Source organism: Nannospalax galili, unplaced genomic scaffold, assembly GCF_000622305.1.
Source record: "Nannospalax galili isolate Female #2095 unplaced genomic scaffold, S.galili_v1.0 scaffold485, whole genome shotgun sequence".
In the NCBI taxonomy this organism is placed as follows: Eukaryota; Metazoa; Chordata; class Mammalia; order Rodentia; family Spalacidae; genus Nannospalax; species Nannospalax galili.
The window spans coordinates 3,737,810-3,754,243 of record NW_008354534.1 but is presented as its reverse complement, the minus strand read 5'-3'; the positions used below and the strand labels follow the sequence as shown (position 1 = coordinate 3,754,243).

General features: G+C 41.1%; 1 protein-coding gene across 17 annotated transcripts in view; it reads left to right on the top strand.

Moving 5' to 3' along the window:
• Erc2 (ELKS/RAB6-interacting/CAST family member 2) overlaps window positions 1–16,434 on the top strand; it is a 1,070,830-nt gene that overhangs the window by 530,438 nt on the left and 523,958 nt on the right. For all 17 annotated transcript variants that reach the window (XR_001872873.2, XR_003846883.1, XR_003846882.1 and 14 more), the window contains exon 8: window positions 14,114–14,251. Coding sequence is in view for 14 of the 17 variants with exons in the window: in XM_008851846.3 (XP_008850068.1) it covers window positions 14,114–14,251 (138 nt within the window). In the remaining 3 variants the exon portion in view is untranslated. The remainder of the gene's footprint in view (window positions 1–14,113; window positions 14,252–16,434) is intronic.

The following is a 16,434-nucleotide window of genomic DNA, read 5'->3' as shown; positions in this document are numbered from 1 at the left end:
ACACACACACACACACACACACACACACACACACACACACACACTTGAAGATGTATGATTGATTCATTACAACAGAGTGGGTGATTGGAATAGGCAACCTTACTGGGGTCTCCAAGTGGCTTTTTTGTGTGTAAACTCTTGGATGCTGGTACCTCTCAGAGGCTGCTAAATTACCGTCTTATGGTCTGTCCTTCTGACCATTCAGCCCTTTGTTTCATTGAAGAACATAACTCATTATAAAAAGTGGTGCAGCTCTTGATAAGGTGCCCATGTTCCTATAAATGATTCTTCGTCTATGTTCCTGTAAGCAACCCCATGGAAAATCATGGGAAAAATCACCAAGAATTGGGCCAGAGAGATGGCTCAATAGTTAAGAGTACTTCCAGAAGACCTGAGTTTGATTCTTAGCACCTAAGGGTGGCTCACAAATGCCTATAGCTCCAGGGGATCTGACTTCCTCTTCTGGTCTGCATGGTATCTGCACTCATGAACACATAGCCACATGCAGACACACACACATGCACATAACTAAAAATGAAATAAATTTTAAAAATCAAAAACAATTACCCTCAAGCCCCCAACACATGAAGTAGAGGGGGCTTATTTTAGAAGAGGAAGGGGATTAGTGGTGGGGGGAACAAATGGTCATGAACTGTGAATATGATCAATCCAACTACATTATGTGCATGTATGAGAATGTCACGATGAAACCCATTATTGTCTAATTATAAAATATACTTAAAAATTTGAGAAGGCAGCCTGGCGTGGTGGTGCACGCCTTTAATCCCAGCACTCCGGAGGCAGAGGCAGGCGGATCTCTGTGAGTTGAAGGCTAGCCTGGTCTACATAGTGAGTTCTAGGACAGCTGGGGCTACAGGGAGACCCTGTCTCAAAAAGACCCCCCCCCAAAAAAAATTTGAGAAGGCATTTAGCCCGAATGTCATGCAAAATTCTTCCATTTCAAGTAACTCTTTCATTACTCTCCAAATAGTTCAGATAATTGTTAAAGATGCTCAAAGTTACTGTGTAACATTTGTGAAACAAAGACAGCACCAGGACCTTAGTGAGAACTGCAGGTAAAATTGTAGGTCCGGAAAGAAAGAAATCCAAGTGAAGTGAAGGGAGATGGGTGCCCAGGAAGGACTGATCTGTGAAGCCTGACAAGGCCTTTAAGAACTGGGTCCCTGAAGATTTAAGGCTCAGGTGAGTCTTTCCAAGAGTAGGTAGGTACACTGTTCAAAGAGTCACATGTATAAATCAAAGGAAAATAATACTGAGCTAAAGGATGGTGGTCTGATGGTTGTGTTCAAATAGTGAAGTGAAGAAGTGTTTCTGCTTATTTACACTTGGTTCTAATGTGAAAGTGAGTTTGCAAATATTTCCTCTAATTCTTGCATGCTAATTTATAGAGACTTCTTTTACACTTGATATGATGAGGGTGAAATGTACTTTAATCTCTGTGTCATAAAGCTTGGATTACAACTAGAAAAGATTTATAATCTACTACTAAGTTATTTTATATATTATATTGATAGGGAAACTCATGAATACTGACTTTTAGTAACATTGTGCATCCCCCACCCCCAATCTACCACAAAATACATTCTGTAGCCACCAGAACTATTCCTTTGGTGATTTCTATTTCTGGCATATGTTACTATGTTTTTGAAATGGAACATTTGCTGGAGGGGACAGAACATTTAGCATGAAGGATAGATACTAACCAATAACAAAATAAATTGTCTGCAAATAATGATGTAGGGTGCTTTGACATAATGCCTCTATTTTTCAGCCTGGGAGTTCATCTCCCTGTCCTTCCTTTGGGGTTGTATTTGATTTGGGGAGAATCAGGATTTTGTTTATTTAGGAAGAAAATGCAAGAATCCAAAAATGACCTGTGTCTTAATCCTGCCCCCAGTGACTCTCACAGCAACCCGATGGGGAGCATTTTGAAACACTATCTGTTCTTGGGACGAAAATGTCTGCTATGTGAACAGTTTATCTTGCTAAGTATTTCTTAAAGTGCATAGAATACTTTCAGGTGGAAAATAATTTCTTGAGTGCTGAGCTGCTGTCATTTCCCCCTAAATATATACTTTTAATTTCACATTTAATTCCTTCTATTATTTTGAAACTCAAAAGATATTTTATTCCCTCCATCAGTTTTAAATGTTTAGCTTAATATTATATAGCCTCTTAAAAAAAAGAGCATAGACAAATTTAGAATTCAAACTAAAAACTGTGAATAAAAGAATTCTTAAGAAACTCCAAACTCTTAAACCCCCAAGAATAGAATCAAAATTGTGAAAAGACATCAACTTGAAGTAATTTAAATGACACAGTATTAAAGCTGTCTTAGCATGACCTTGAGAAAATATTTCCTAAAAGGAATTCCCCCCAAATAATTCTTTTAGACAAGGTCTTGCAGAGCACTCTCTTGAAGTGAACTGTTTTCTTTGATGATGCTATTTTCCTGCAAATTCCGCAGGACAAAATATTTGGTTTTAACTTAAGATAATGAAAGTAATTTTCCTTTGAGAAGTGGGTTTTCTGCTGAATTCTAAAGCCTGTCTGCAGGTGAGATTTAATTTAATCCTTTGAGTACTTAAGAAGCATTCCAGAGACAGTGGCCAAGAAAGTGACAAGATTAGCACTTTGTTTATTGACAGTGTGGGGACAAGGACAGACTTTTATTCAGAAGAATTTAATGATTTTTAAAACTGATCCTGATGGCAATTGTTAGTTACTAAAATGCACATTATTTAAACAGTCAAAGATTACCTGGTTCACTCAAACTGTAAAGTTAGTTGCAATTGGATTTTAGTGTAGGGATTAAATAGCTTTCATAAAGCATACACGAAGGCAGGTAGTATCTTGTCAACTACATTTCAAATTCAGAGCAGACTTAGAGAGTAGAAACATACGCAGAGTGTGAAAAGAGAAGACATCAGTGACCACGTGTGGAGGGCCAGCACCTCTGCCGGAGTGAGAATCACCTGTGTATGAGTTCCGTGAGGTCTGAAAGACGTTTAAAATATTCTCCTATGCATCCTCTTATTTCCTTTTTAATTCTTCTTTTTCTCAGAGTGTGTTGCATGTTCTAATAAGCAGGACCCTTTTTGTTGATGTCAATTAGAATAAGCAAAGAATAATATAAAAGAACGAAGGATGCAGTTGAAATTTGACCCCAAAGTTGTACAACATAGATAAGCTTTGGGATCAAATTAGTGACATAACAATTCTTCACCATTTCCAGTTAAATGCTCATGTAAATGTGCTTTTGCTACCAGCAATATTAGGTTTGATGAATTTTCAGGGCTTTCTGAGGAAAAATGAATCTTCTTCTATCAGTCCACCCAGTAGAAATCTGTTTCTGTGATATTAGGGCTTCTTTCTTCGCAGGATGCATGGTGCCTCCTAGCCAACTCTGTCCTCTCCACGGGGCTAGCCCTGGGCAGCACAATGTAGAACTTTCTGCAACATGATCTCCAAAGCTTTCACCTCTCCAGGCTGCCTTAGACCTTGCCATTTTGTCACTGGACTTTTCCAGAATGTTCTGTTTTAGAACAATTTGGGGATGTTTTAAATTTACTGCTCATTCATTTTATGTCTAAAGGAAAAATTACACAAGATTCCATACTACTTGGGAACATGCTGTCTTGGTTAAGGGTTTGGATCACATTTTTAAATTAGTTTTAAGAGAAAGGAAATCATAAATGTTCTGGAATCTGGGTAAACGCCAAGCGTGGGAAGCATTTGCCGCTTTTATTTTCAAATCCCCTGTCCACTGGGGTCAGGCTGCCAATCACAGAACATTGTAGACCTTCAGATATTGATTATGCCCTTTGGGGAATGCTTTCCCTTTCTTGTTTTCCCTGAATTAACTTGGGCTTTGGTAGAGTTTGAATCATGCAGTATCTCAAATAGTCCACAGGGTGTCATGATGTGGTTGTTGTCTGGGAGAAAGTAATTTGAGCCTGACTTTGCCCAGTATTTAAAAGCTCTGGTCATTTTGGCTTCAGTCAAGGAATATTTATTGTTGCCGACTATGGGCCAGCCCTAAGATAGAAAATACAGATATTAGCATGCGATGCAGGTCTTCCTTCCTTCTGTGTTTGGCATCATGTCCACTGGAGTATTTCCCTCACAGTGGGTTTGTTTGAATGGATTTCCCACTCAGCTTCTAGCCCTTTGGGAGTGAATCCCAGAAGGAAGATCACATTGTGCAAACTCCTTTTTTGTCCCAAGCTAGACTCTGATTCCCTTCCACCATCTGGTGGCGATGTCCCCACATGTGTTGGTGCAGGAAGGGGGCTGAGAGCCCAAGACTTGCAAGGTGTTCAGGTAGCTAAGGGGCTGTTGAAGCAGGAGCAGGGCCTCTGGAGGCAGAGCGAGATGACTCTTCACCAGATTCTTAGAATTATTTCAGTGGTGAGATATTAAGAGTAACTGAGATAATTCATTTTTATCCACTAATTAGGTGCAATTAAATGTATTTCAATAGTCATAAAAGACTCTGAAAGGTAGGCAGGAGCAACACCCTAGTCAGCTCCCTAGGTTTCCTTCCTGTCCCCTGTGACTGTCCCAGGCCTCTGCAGGTCTGGCTTGCCAAGAGGAATGGAAGGAAGAAAAGTAGGAAGGGAAGGAGGGAGGGAGGGAGGAAGGGAGGGAGGGAAGGAAGGAGGGAGGGAAGGAGGGAGTGGGGAAGGAGTGGGGGGGGAGGAGGGAGGGAGGGATTCCCTGCTCCCCTGGCCAAACTTAGACAGGGGAAGCCCAGGACTTAGTAATGGTTCACTCAGTTCTCAAAACATTGGCCAGCAGAACTCCAGCAAGCCATCCCTTCCCTCATCTCATACTTGCTATAAGTGGTCAGCCAGCCCCTGGCAGCTTTGTCAGCAGGGCTGACAGGGCAGCTAGTCCCAGTGAGTCCCTCTTCCCTCTAGCAGAGACTTCAGGGATGACCCAGGGAGGTGAGAGGGAGCATGTGTGCTACTCCAGTGCCTAACAGAGGCACTACCTGGGACAACAGAAGATGTGAATAAGAGAAAATTAAAAGCACCCCAAACATCTTAACATAGATCTAGAATGTCCAGGATGCAGCACACAATCACCTGCCATTGCAGGAAAATCTCTCACCATACATAGCAAGAAACCACCAAACAAGAAAAGCAACCACAGTTTGAATAGGAAGACCACCAATACCTACCCTGAAACAAATTAGATACTGGGAATTTTAGATGAAAGAACTGAAAATGTTTTTATATAAAGTTGTTTGAATATAGTTTTCCTTGAAGAAAGGAAGCCTCATCAGAAGGATTTGATCATAATGTAGATATGACAGAAGATAGAAAAAATGAACTTGAGGGCATGTCAATCGCATTTCCCTAATCGGAAGAACAGAGAAAGTAGGGTGGAAATCAGATGAACAGAGCTCATGGCCTGTGGATAGCAATAACAGATGTGACGAGTATCAGCAGAACCCCAGAGAGGAATTGGAACGTAGAGCTGAAAGAGCTTGAAGAAGTAATTTGGAGAAGTAGCAGGAGCTGAAAAACTTCCCAAATTCGGCAAACGATAAAAAACTACAGATGTGGAGAGATGAGTGAACCCCGTATAGGGCACATTTAAAGGAATACATGCCAAGATGTTGTAGTTAAGCTTCAGAAAATTAAAAAGAAGTCTCCAAGCAGCCACAGCTAAGTGACTCAGCATGTCAGGGGACATCAGTTCAAGTGCTCATGGGGTCTTCATCTGAAACCATTGAGGCCAGAAAAATTAGCCTTGTAATTTTTAAATGTCGAGTCTAAAACATCAGCTACAGATTCTCTATCCAATGAAACAATCCTTCAGGAATGAAGGAGAAATAAAGCAGTGGGAGATAAGGGAAAGTGAGGCGTTATTTATCACCAGTACCTGTGTACCAACCTGTCAAGACTTGTTAAAGAAATTTTCCATGAAGAAAGGAAATGTGAACAGAAAGGATTGAGATTCCAGTAAGGAAAGACTGGAAGGATGGGTTAAAATAGGGTAAATATAGCACCCTGCTATAATAAATACCCAAGATAAATCAGCCTCTACGGACAGAAGGTTTATTTACTCTCACAGATTTGGGAGTTTTAATCTTTAACTAGTTGGTCCCATTGCTCTGAGCTTTTAGCATTTCATGGTAGGAATGTTGGCCTAGAACAGCTGTTCCTCATGGTGGGGAAGTGAAGGAGAAAGAGAGAGGTACCTGGTCCCAGGGTTCCCGTCAAGGGCTTGTCCTAATGACTTCAAACCCGTTAGGCTCCACCTTCTAAAGGTCTTCCCATGGTCTCAGGACCAAGCCTTTAATACATGGCCTTTGGGGGATAGTGAAGATCCCCCAATTGTACGTCATTCTTTTGATGAGTTCCTTGGCCCACACTTGGTGGTGTGAGTCTGTCTGTTGTAGTGGTCAGTATCTCTTCTGCACAGAAGCTTTTTGATTTGATGCATTCTTATATGTCTATTTTTAGTTTTTTGATTTGGGGTTGTATTAAAAAAAATGCCCAGAACAACAGCAGGAAGCTTTCCCTGTGATTCTTTCTAGTCATGTTATAGCTTAAGGTTAACAGTTAAATTCATAGTTCAGTTTTCTGTCATGTGATCTAGGGGTCAGCTTTCATTCTTCTGTGTGTGCGTATCTAGTTTTCTCAATACAATTTATCGAAAAAGCTTTTTTTCTCCATGTGTGCTCTTGGAAATTTTGCTAAGATCAGTTGACTGTAAAACATGGGTTTATTTGTGAGATTCTGTTCCATTGCTTTCTTTAGGCCAGTATCACATTCTTTTTTATTTTTTTTTTCATTTTATGTTTGAGTGTATTGCCTTCATGTACACTCATGTTGTGTGATGCCCATGGAAGTCAGAAGAGGGTGTTGGATCCTCTGGAACTGAAGTTATGTTAACTGCCGTGTGGGTGCTAGGAATCAAACCTGTGTCCTCTGCAAGAGCAGCCAGTGCTCTTAACCACTGAGTCATTTTTCCAGCCCCAGTATCACATTCTTTTGATCACTATAACTTTTTAATATATTTTAAAAACAGGTGGTATTAAGCTTTCGTTTTTGTTTTTGGTTCATGATCTTTTTGTCTACTCAGAGGGTTTTTTTTTTATGGTTTCATTTGTATCTCAGAAATTTTCTAATTGTGTGAAAAATGCTGTTGGAATTTTAATAGAGATAAAATTTAATCTATATTATATTTGGGTAGTACAAATACTTTTGTGTGGTTTTTTTTTCTGGCGTGCGTGCGTGTGTGTGTGTGTGTGTGTGTGTGTGTGTGTGTGTGGCCTAGGGCATTCCCACTTGAACTTGGAGTCTTGGGACTCCATTAAACTCAGAGGCTGAAGGCGGTGGGACCTTATGACTCACTGCTTCTTTGATAGGACTAACAATTTAGGGTTGGGCAAGGCCTAGAGTCTGGCTGTAGGGAGGGCAGGGTCTAGAGTTAGAGGCATTGGGAAGGGGACTCTGGGGCTGAGTTAGATGCTGCAAGAGGATTCTAAGGGATGAGGTGGGCAGAGGGGCTTCTGACATATGGGAAATCTAGTTCTCCCTAGTGTGTGCCTTGCGAGGAAGGGTGCTGCCTCTGCCTGACTGTTGAGGAGGCAGGATGTGCTTCCTTCTTGTCTGCAAGTGGGAGTCTGCGCAGGCTGAGTGCACACTTCTGAGCACTTTGTAAACTTTGGCCATCAGGTCCTCTGGGCTGGGCTCTGTCCCCTGTGTCCCTCGGCAAGAGTGTGGGAAGCTCTGGGTCAGGAAGGGGTAGAGAGGGGGCTGTAAGAGTAGGGGCAGTCTTGGTTTCTCCCCTCAGGGAGGCCAAGGGGCCTGAGAATGGGTGGCTGGTTGGCATCTTTGGGAAGTGGAATGAAGTGGGCTGCCAGGGAACTGCAATGGCCATTTTATGTATTGGGACTATGGATCCTGGGCTCATTGCCCAACTGGGAGCTGTAGTCCTTGGAACATTTCTCTGGACCGAGACTCTGTGTGTGTGTGTGTGTGTGTGTGTGTGTGTGTGTGTGTGTGTGTGTGTGTGTGATGGTTTTGCTATTATAACTCACTTTGTAGCCAAGGCAGACCTCAACTCATTCTCCAGCCTCCTCTTCTCGATGCTGGGATTTCAGACATGCACCACACTACACAGGCATCTTAACAATGTTACTACCCCCTTTATGAGCGTGGGGTAGCTTTATATTTATTTGTGCCATCTTCAGTTTTTTCGTCAGTGTTTTTAATGCCAGACTTTTACTTTATTATTTGAATTTGTCCCTAAGTGTTTTAATTATTTTTTTTTGTCTATACTGTAAATGGGATTATTCTCTTGATTTCCTTTTCATATGACTTATTCTTAGTGTATGGAAAAAAAATACCTGCCCTTTCCATGTGACTTTCTTATCTCCAGTGTTGCTGAATTTGCTTTCTGGTTCTAAGGGGTTTTGATGGTCTGTAAGGTTTTCTGATCATTATCTGCAAAAAAAGTTAATTATGGTAATTCCTTTCCAATTTGGAGATTATTTTTTCTTTCTTGCCTGATTGCTCTGACAGGTCTTAAAGCACCATACTGAATATGTACATCTCCAAGGATGTGGGTACAGTTCAGTGGTAGACCACTAGTCTAGCTGAGTTGGACAAGCCCCTAGATTTCATCAGTAGCATTGCCAAAAAGTAACAAGATACAGTCCTCCTTCTAGGGGCAAAAACATTAAAAAGCTTTCAGCTGGGGTTTGAGGGGTGGACTAGAGATGGTTCAGTGATTACGAACACTTACTGTTCTTCCAGAGAATCCTAGTTTGGTTCTCAGCAACATTGTAGGATGCTCACAGTCACTTGTAACTCTAGCTCTGGGGGATCTGAGACCCTCTTCTGGTCTCTTCAGGTACCCACATATATGTGGCATATGCACACATATACAACATATATACATGAATGAAAAATAAAAGATGGCTGGGTGTGGCGACACATACCTTCTATCTCAATACTTTAATCCCAGCATTTGGGAGGCAGAGTCTACATAGTGAGACCCTCTCTCAAATGAAGGGTTTTCAGCATAAAGTTACCTGTGGAAAAATAAGGTGAGAAGAATCACTATTAATTTTTACTATGGTAAGTATTGCTTGAAAGATACTTTTATAAGCAGAGAGCTTGAAATATTCCCACATGTTTAGCTGACATTTTGCCAAGGTAAAAGATCAACTGGACATGTATAGATCACAACTGTACATTGATTTAAACTTCATATCCCATGCAAAAAATAACTCAAGCATCATTGACTAAAAAACACTAAACTATAGATTTTATAATAAACTCTGAGAGAAAAAAACTTCAGAATCCAGGACTATGCAGAAAGTTCTCTGAACCGACCAAAAAGTAAGAACTATGAGAGAAAGGGGAATAAATTGGATCGTTTGTTCTGTGAAAGTTCCTGGTAACCGGACAAAATGATACACCACAGCCTTGGAGACAGTCATCACCCACCAAGGGATCTGACAAAGGACAGACATTCAAGATATGTAAAGAGTCTTTAAAAGTCAACAGTAAAACAAAAGCACAAATAATCCAACCAGAAAATAGGCTAAAGGTGTGAAGTGCATTAGCCATTAGCATTAGTCATTAGCCATTAAGGAAGCACCTGTCAGTCACTAAAATCAAAACTAGTGACAAGACCAAAAATTGTTGTGAATGTGGGGAGACTGGACCATTCTTACATGGTGCTGTGGTGAAAATGTAAAATGTAGACATTCTAGCAGACAGTTCAATAATGGTGTACATAATACAAAATGACAACTTCCATATGACAAGCAATGGCATTCTGGTGGCATGCATACCAGAGCAGTGAAAACTTCTGTTTAGAGAAAGAAAGCACAAACCTATATGTGAATGCTCAGTGTAACTTACTTGTTACAGCCCAAACTGGAAACAGCCCAAATGTCCTTCAACAGGTACATGGTTAACAAGCTGACACATCCACACCGTGGAGTACTGATCAGCAATAAAAATTAATGAATTATTGATAAGCATAACGATTTGGGTAGCTCTCTTGACAGTTCTGCTCAGTGAAAAAAGTCAACATGAAAGATTAGATGATACTTTATGACCACAAGTATGTAACATTTACCAAGTAACAAAATTAGAGAAATGGAGAAGTGTAGTGTTTGCTGTGTATTTATGAACTCATCACAGACTGGTACATAGAGGTGTGTGGACCACATATACAAACTTAGCCTTACAAGGCTATAGGAATGAGAGGTGGCAGGAGAGAAGTAGGGGAGAATTGAGAGTAACTTCTCTGTTTTTCTAGGACACTGTGTGTTTTCTGGTTCTGAAAACCTAGAGCCTTCCCTGCATATTGTAGATATGGGTTGATTATTTGGCCACCCGGACTCTGACTTTGCGTCTGCTTTTGTGGAAGGAAGGTCTTTTGCTCTGGAAGGGGAGAATGCCAGCATTCTTTCTCAGCCTCTCTTGCATTTGGGCTATCAGCCTGACCTTGACTCTGCTTTTCATTTAATGAGCTTTACCTATCAGAGTTGTTGGCATGTTGGGAATTTAGGGAGTCTCTCTGCTGTGGTGACTAGGACTATAAGGTCGAGGTCATAGGGCAGCATGGTCATGGTTGTAATGCAATCCGATGGTCAGATATAGCTGGGTCTGCACTGAAGCCTAGGCATCTGCTGATCAGCTGCTTGGCCAGTAGCATCTGTACTCAGTGTGCATCTCTGTGTTGTGTGGCTCTGCAAAACACCCAGTGCTGGGTACTTCCGTATAGCAGTGAAATTCATTTTACCCACAGTTCTGGATGCTCAGGAGCTTGGCACTGGCATCAGCTTCTGATGCTAGCCTGATGGCCATGTCACAGTGTGGCAGGTGGCATTATAGTGGGAGCCATTAGAATCTGAGAGGTCACATGGCAAGCAGTGTCTGGGGAGGGATCAGGTGTGCTCTCATTCTTGGGAGAACTAATCAAGTCCTGTGAAACCCAACACACCTGCAGGAAGTCATCAACCCACTTATGAGGGTAGGGCCCCTATGACCTAATCACCTTTCACTAGATCCACTGCACCTCTCAGCAACGGCTCTCCAAGGACCCGGCTTCCAGCAGGACCCTTTGAGGGACAGACCATACACAAGCCATGGGACATGAAGAATTCTAGGCATTTGTGGTGGTTGTTTATTATTTATTCACATAATAAATAATAAAAGTTTTTATTACAAGTATTTTTGAGTGTGTGTCTGTGCGTGTGTACACTTGAGTCATGGCATATATATGGAAGTCAGAGGACAACTTTTGGGAGTTGGTTTTCTTTGTCCGTCATTGGGTCCAGGCCTCAAAATTAGGTTGTCAGGCTTAGCAACAAATACCTTTACCTGCTGAGTCACCCCACTGACCCTATTTAGTAATTTTATTTACAAATATAAACTAAAAATAAGCCATAATCTCACTAGACATATAACTATACTTCATATTTGAAGATTTATTATTATCTTTATTTAAGCGTATGTGTGTGGGCAGGAGGCTCCAACCTTAGCCGAGGAAATATCGACAGCTGATCACTGCTGGGTGAGGAATAGTTAATCTTCTTTAAGGGAGTGAGGCTAGATAGGTTGTATAGGCTCCAGTGGTTGAACTCACACTGTAGGACATCTGGTACACAAATTTGACTTCATAGGCCTTAACATATATGGCAGAATGCATGAAATCCCATGGGGGGGCTATTGAAGGTATAGGGGAGGGGATCTAAATATGATTGAGATATATTGTATGAAATGCACAAAAATTCAATAAAAATATATATTGAGAAAAAATATCTGTGTGTATGTACATGTGTGTGGTATATGTATTTATGTGGGTATATGCATGTGCATGTGAGAGCATACATGTACTTGTATTCACATGTATATGGAGGCCAGAGGTTGACATTGGAATCTTTGATTAATCTTTTCCTTAGTTTTAAAAAATTTTTACTGCCTTCATTTATTTATTATTTATTTCTCTGTGTCTCTGTCTCTCTATATCTTTGTCTCTGTCTCTCTCTCTCAGTGTCTCTGTCTCTGTCTCTGTCTCTCTCTCTCTCTGTTTGCCTGTGTGCATAAGCACCACAATGCAATGCTGGTGGAGGTGAGAGGACCACTTTCAGGAACCAGTTCTCTCCTTCCACTGTGTGGGTCCCAAGGATTGAACTCAGGTTATCAGACTAGGCAGCAGGTACCTTTATCAACTAAGCCATCTCACTGACTACTTTAGCTTTTTAGACAAGGTCTCTCCCTGAACCTGGAGCTCACTGATTCAGCTAGATTGGCTGGCCAGTGAGTTTGAGGGATCTTTCTCTCTCCACCTCCCATCCCCCTCAATGCTGAGGTTACAAACATACACCACCATGCCCAGCTTTTTATGTGGGTTCTGGGCATCCAAACTGAGACCACCGTGCTTGCATGGCAGTTTTCCCCAAGAAACTATCTGTATTCTTGTTCACACATACATTTATTTATAGTGTAGTACAAACACTCACTTGTCTGGGAAGGAGAATGCCTTTGTTTTGACTCAGAAGATCATGATTCCTTTTGAATTCCTGTGTCTTCCATGAGGGAGGAGTAGTAGATTCTCACAGTGGCAGCTGGATGAGGTAGAACACTGTATTTGGATGAAGGAGGACAAGGTTAACTATTTGACCTATAACCTGAATTTCTGAGATGTCTTAAGGCAGAGAAGGAAGAATGTAGAAATAGAGAGGAGGGAGGAGGTGCAAGTCAGCCAGAAAGGAAAAGAAAAGAGAAATAGGAAGACAGGAAGAAAAAGGATCCATTTTTATTAGCCTAGATCTAATGAAACCATTGGAAATGTTAGCCAAGCCCTGCCAACTGAGGGGCCGATGTGTCCTCGTCATCCCTTTAGAGATGCGTTTTGTTTTGTTGTTTTGTTTGGAGACAGGCTCTCACTCTGTAGCCCAGGCTGGCCTAGAACTCATTATGTGGCCCAAGCTAGCCTCATGGCAATCTTTCTGCCCACCTTCCTGACTCTTAAGATTATAGTGCAAGTCACATGCCTGGCTTGTTCAGAGGCATTTTGATGATGCACCGCCATCGTCCTGGTCCCCATTTCCACAGCTGCTGCCAGCATTATTTGCGTGGCCAATCCAGATTCATGTGAAAGGAATCAAGGAGTCACAGAATGCGCTTGAGTCCCACATAGTGAAGCACCCATTTGGAATGGGTCCCTGAGAAAGCTGGGTACAGAGCACAAATATTTTGAATGAACTTATCTAAGAGTTGCGCTGCTTTTTTTCCTTGTCATTTAAAATCCCTTAATATGAATAAACTGTTTGTATAGTGGGCTTTTTAAAAAAAGCCCTTGGATAAGAAATGCATGGTTTGAAAGCAAAGAATGAAAACATGAATGATAGCTGTGATGCCTGGGAGCAGGTCTTTGCCACTGTTGCTGGGCAGGCGTTACAATCAGCTGTTTGCTTTGCTTATTTCAGGGTGCAGATACCAGATAAAAGTAACTGGTTGGTTGCCAGCATATGACTTAGTTGCCAAATGGGGTGTTTAGTACTGGTTGGTTATGACTTATATCACAAGTTCTTCCCATTAACAGTCTGCTGTGATAACCTACTTGGCTTTTCTTGTGGTCACTTTGAAACAGCCACTTGACAACATTTGGCATATCATAAGATTTCTTGCTGAATAAAGGAGTGAGTGAAGGACGGGGCTTGGTGTGGAATGGCCTCTCAGTCAGTGTCTGTTCAGTGGATGAAGCAGTCCTGTGTGAGTATTCTTCTGGTTCACCTGACCAAGGTCCCAGGGCTTGAATCTGAAAAGTACGGTGAAGTGAACAGAAAGAGAGAAACAATGGTGTTTATCTGTCTAGAGGCTGGTGTTTGTACGGAAGGCAATGTTCTACTTAACCCTATTATCTTTTAAATACAGAATTGCATTAAATGGATCAAGATTTCACAATATCCTTAAATCTAAATGAAGTCTAATCTCATAATCCTGAAGATGTCCATAATATCAGGTCTTAAGAAAAGAGAACTTCAGGAATGTTTACCCTGATTACATACAAAATATGTTTTAAATATGTTAATCTTTGTTTTTAGATTGAAAACTTGCAAGAACAACTTAGAGATAAGGACAAGCAGCTGACCAACCTGAAAGACAGAGTGAAGTCCTTACAGACAGATTCCAGCAACACAGACACCGCTTTGGCCACGCTGGAGGAGGCCTTGTCAGAAAAGGTGAGCTGGGACTCCAAAGCAGGGCTTCAGAGAACACTGTTGGCAGGACTTGATCAAATACATGCAAATAGGCCTGCTTTTCCCTATCCCTACTCCCAGCTGGTCTTCACAGTCCCATATCAGCAGGAGACTGGGCACACTGCAGCTAGAGGCATCTCGTTGAACTGAAAAATCACTATTATCCTTGACTTTATGAAAAACATTCACTAGCTTGTCATTAAACTGAGGATCATAAAACTGACCTTTAACCTATCTTGTAGGGTCCATCCCTCCTGATCTGGCCCTTTTCTGGCTATCTCCTCTGCCTGCCTGATCTCTCCTATCATTCCTAGCCCCATCCTGGGTTCATTCCTGCATCTCTGTGCTCTAGCTCTGCTGGCCTTCCAGGTTGTGTCAAGTGTGTTGTGTTCCCTCCTCAGTCTCTTTGCATTCACTCTTACTGCCTTAGAATGTGCTTTCCTGTGTGCAGACTTAATTCTTTTTCATCTGAGGGATTGGCTGCCTGGATGTAATGTTGTACACTGGTCAAGAATGTGAACTTTGCAGCTAGGATGTGTAGTTCGAATCCTAGGTCCAATACTTACTATTTTGGGTAAGTTATATAGCCTTTCGGTCCCTCAGTTCTTCACCCATGAAATGGGATAATAAAAGTCTCTACCTAAGTGGAGTACTTTATGTTGAAGAGAAAATGCATTAAGACAAATCATGAAATTTGTAGGGTTTATTCTGAGCTCAATATTGTATGACTGTATTAATTCAACTATGAACCTAAAAATTTACAGCCAACTTTGAAAGAGATGTATCCTTGCTCTGGAATGTGTTACTGAATATGTTAAAGCTGTAATGAAATGCTTCTTCTAATTATGTGGTTATTAAATTTAAAAAAATTAAAAAAAATAAACTTTAAAAAAAGTTTTTTAAAAAAAGACAATGTGGTTAGAACAGTGTGGTTGCATTGTAGTTGTCATTATTTCTTGAATCATTTATTTAGAGGCACCTTATTAGGACCCCCATTATGCTCTGTTGAACACCAAGAACTCCCAAAGGTTCTTAGCATCTGTTTGATTGTGATTAACTGGCAGTCTCTATTGGATTCCAGACCCAAGTAAGTTTGTGGGGAGAAGGCAGGTAACACACCTCCAAGGGTCTTGTAGTAAAGTCGTTTTTAAAATCTGGATTTTACTATCTTGGAAGTAGGAAGCCATTCTGCAGCATTCCTGACTTACACTTAAAGTGATTACCCTGAATAAAAGAGTGAATGGATGAATGGATGAAACCCACAAAGCATTCCATGAGTCAAATAGATCATTGATGTTTGAAACTGTTAAAATGATCTCTAGTTCATTTTGTCCTGGTTGAATTTGTCCACCCATTCTCTGTGTGCCTCTTGTAGGCATGATCTGTATAGGTGAATCTTCCACTGATGTTTTCACCCTCACCCATCCTTAAGTGGAGCCGTGGCCCACATATGATGCAGGTAAAGTTCTTTAGGAATTACTGAGAGTCATAGCTGGAGAGGGCCAGAGTTTGAGTCCTCAGGACCCACATAAAACTGGACTCCATTGCACGTCTGTAATCCCAGTGCTTCTAAGGCTAAGAAGTGGAGACCAGAAGCCCACAGACCAGTGAGTCTGCTGTACACAGCAGTAAGTAGGCATGAATCTTTTTCTTTATCTGTTATCATTTTTAATTTTTCAACACGCTGTGTGACATGTCCACAGATGCAGAATGTGATGGAGATTTTTCTTTTGGCTGTCATGCCATAGCAACAGCATCATTTCCTGTATTCCTTTATGATTCTATAAAGTCAGAGATCTCGGGGGCAACTCTGAGGTCAAGTGGAGGAGACCTAGGAGTCAGTCCTACCTATGTACATTAACTAAGGGTAACCTCAGCAAGTAATTTTTTCCTTTTTAGGATCTCAAATCTCCCCTTTGTTCAATGAGAGAATTAGATAAAGTGCTTCAGCAGTTTCCTTGGTTACTGTGTCTTAGTAAGACCCTACACTGAAACTTCACAATTACTTTTTTTGTCTTTTTAAAAAAATTATTTATTTAATAACCACAGACTTAGAAGAAGCATTTCATTACAACAGCACTGACATATTCAATAACAATTTTCTGAGCTAAGATGCATCTCTTTCAAAATTGGCTGTAAATTTTTAGGTTTACAGTTGAATTATT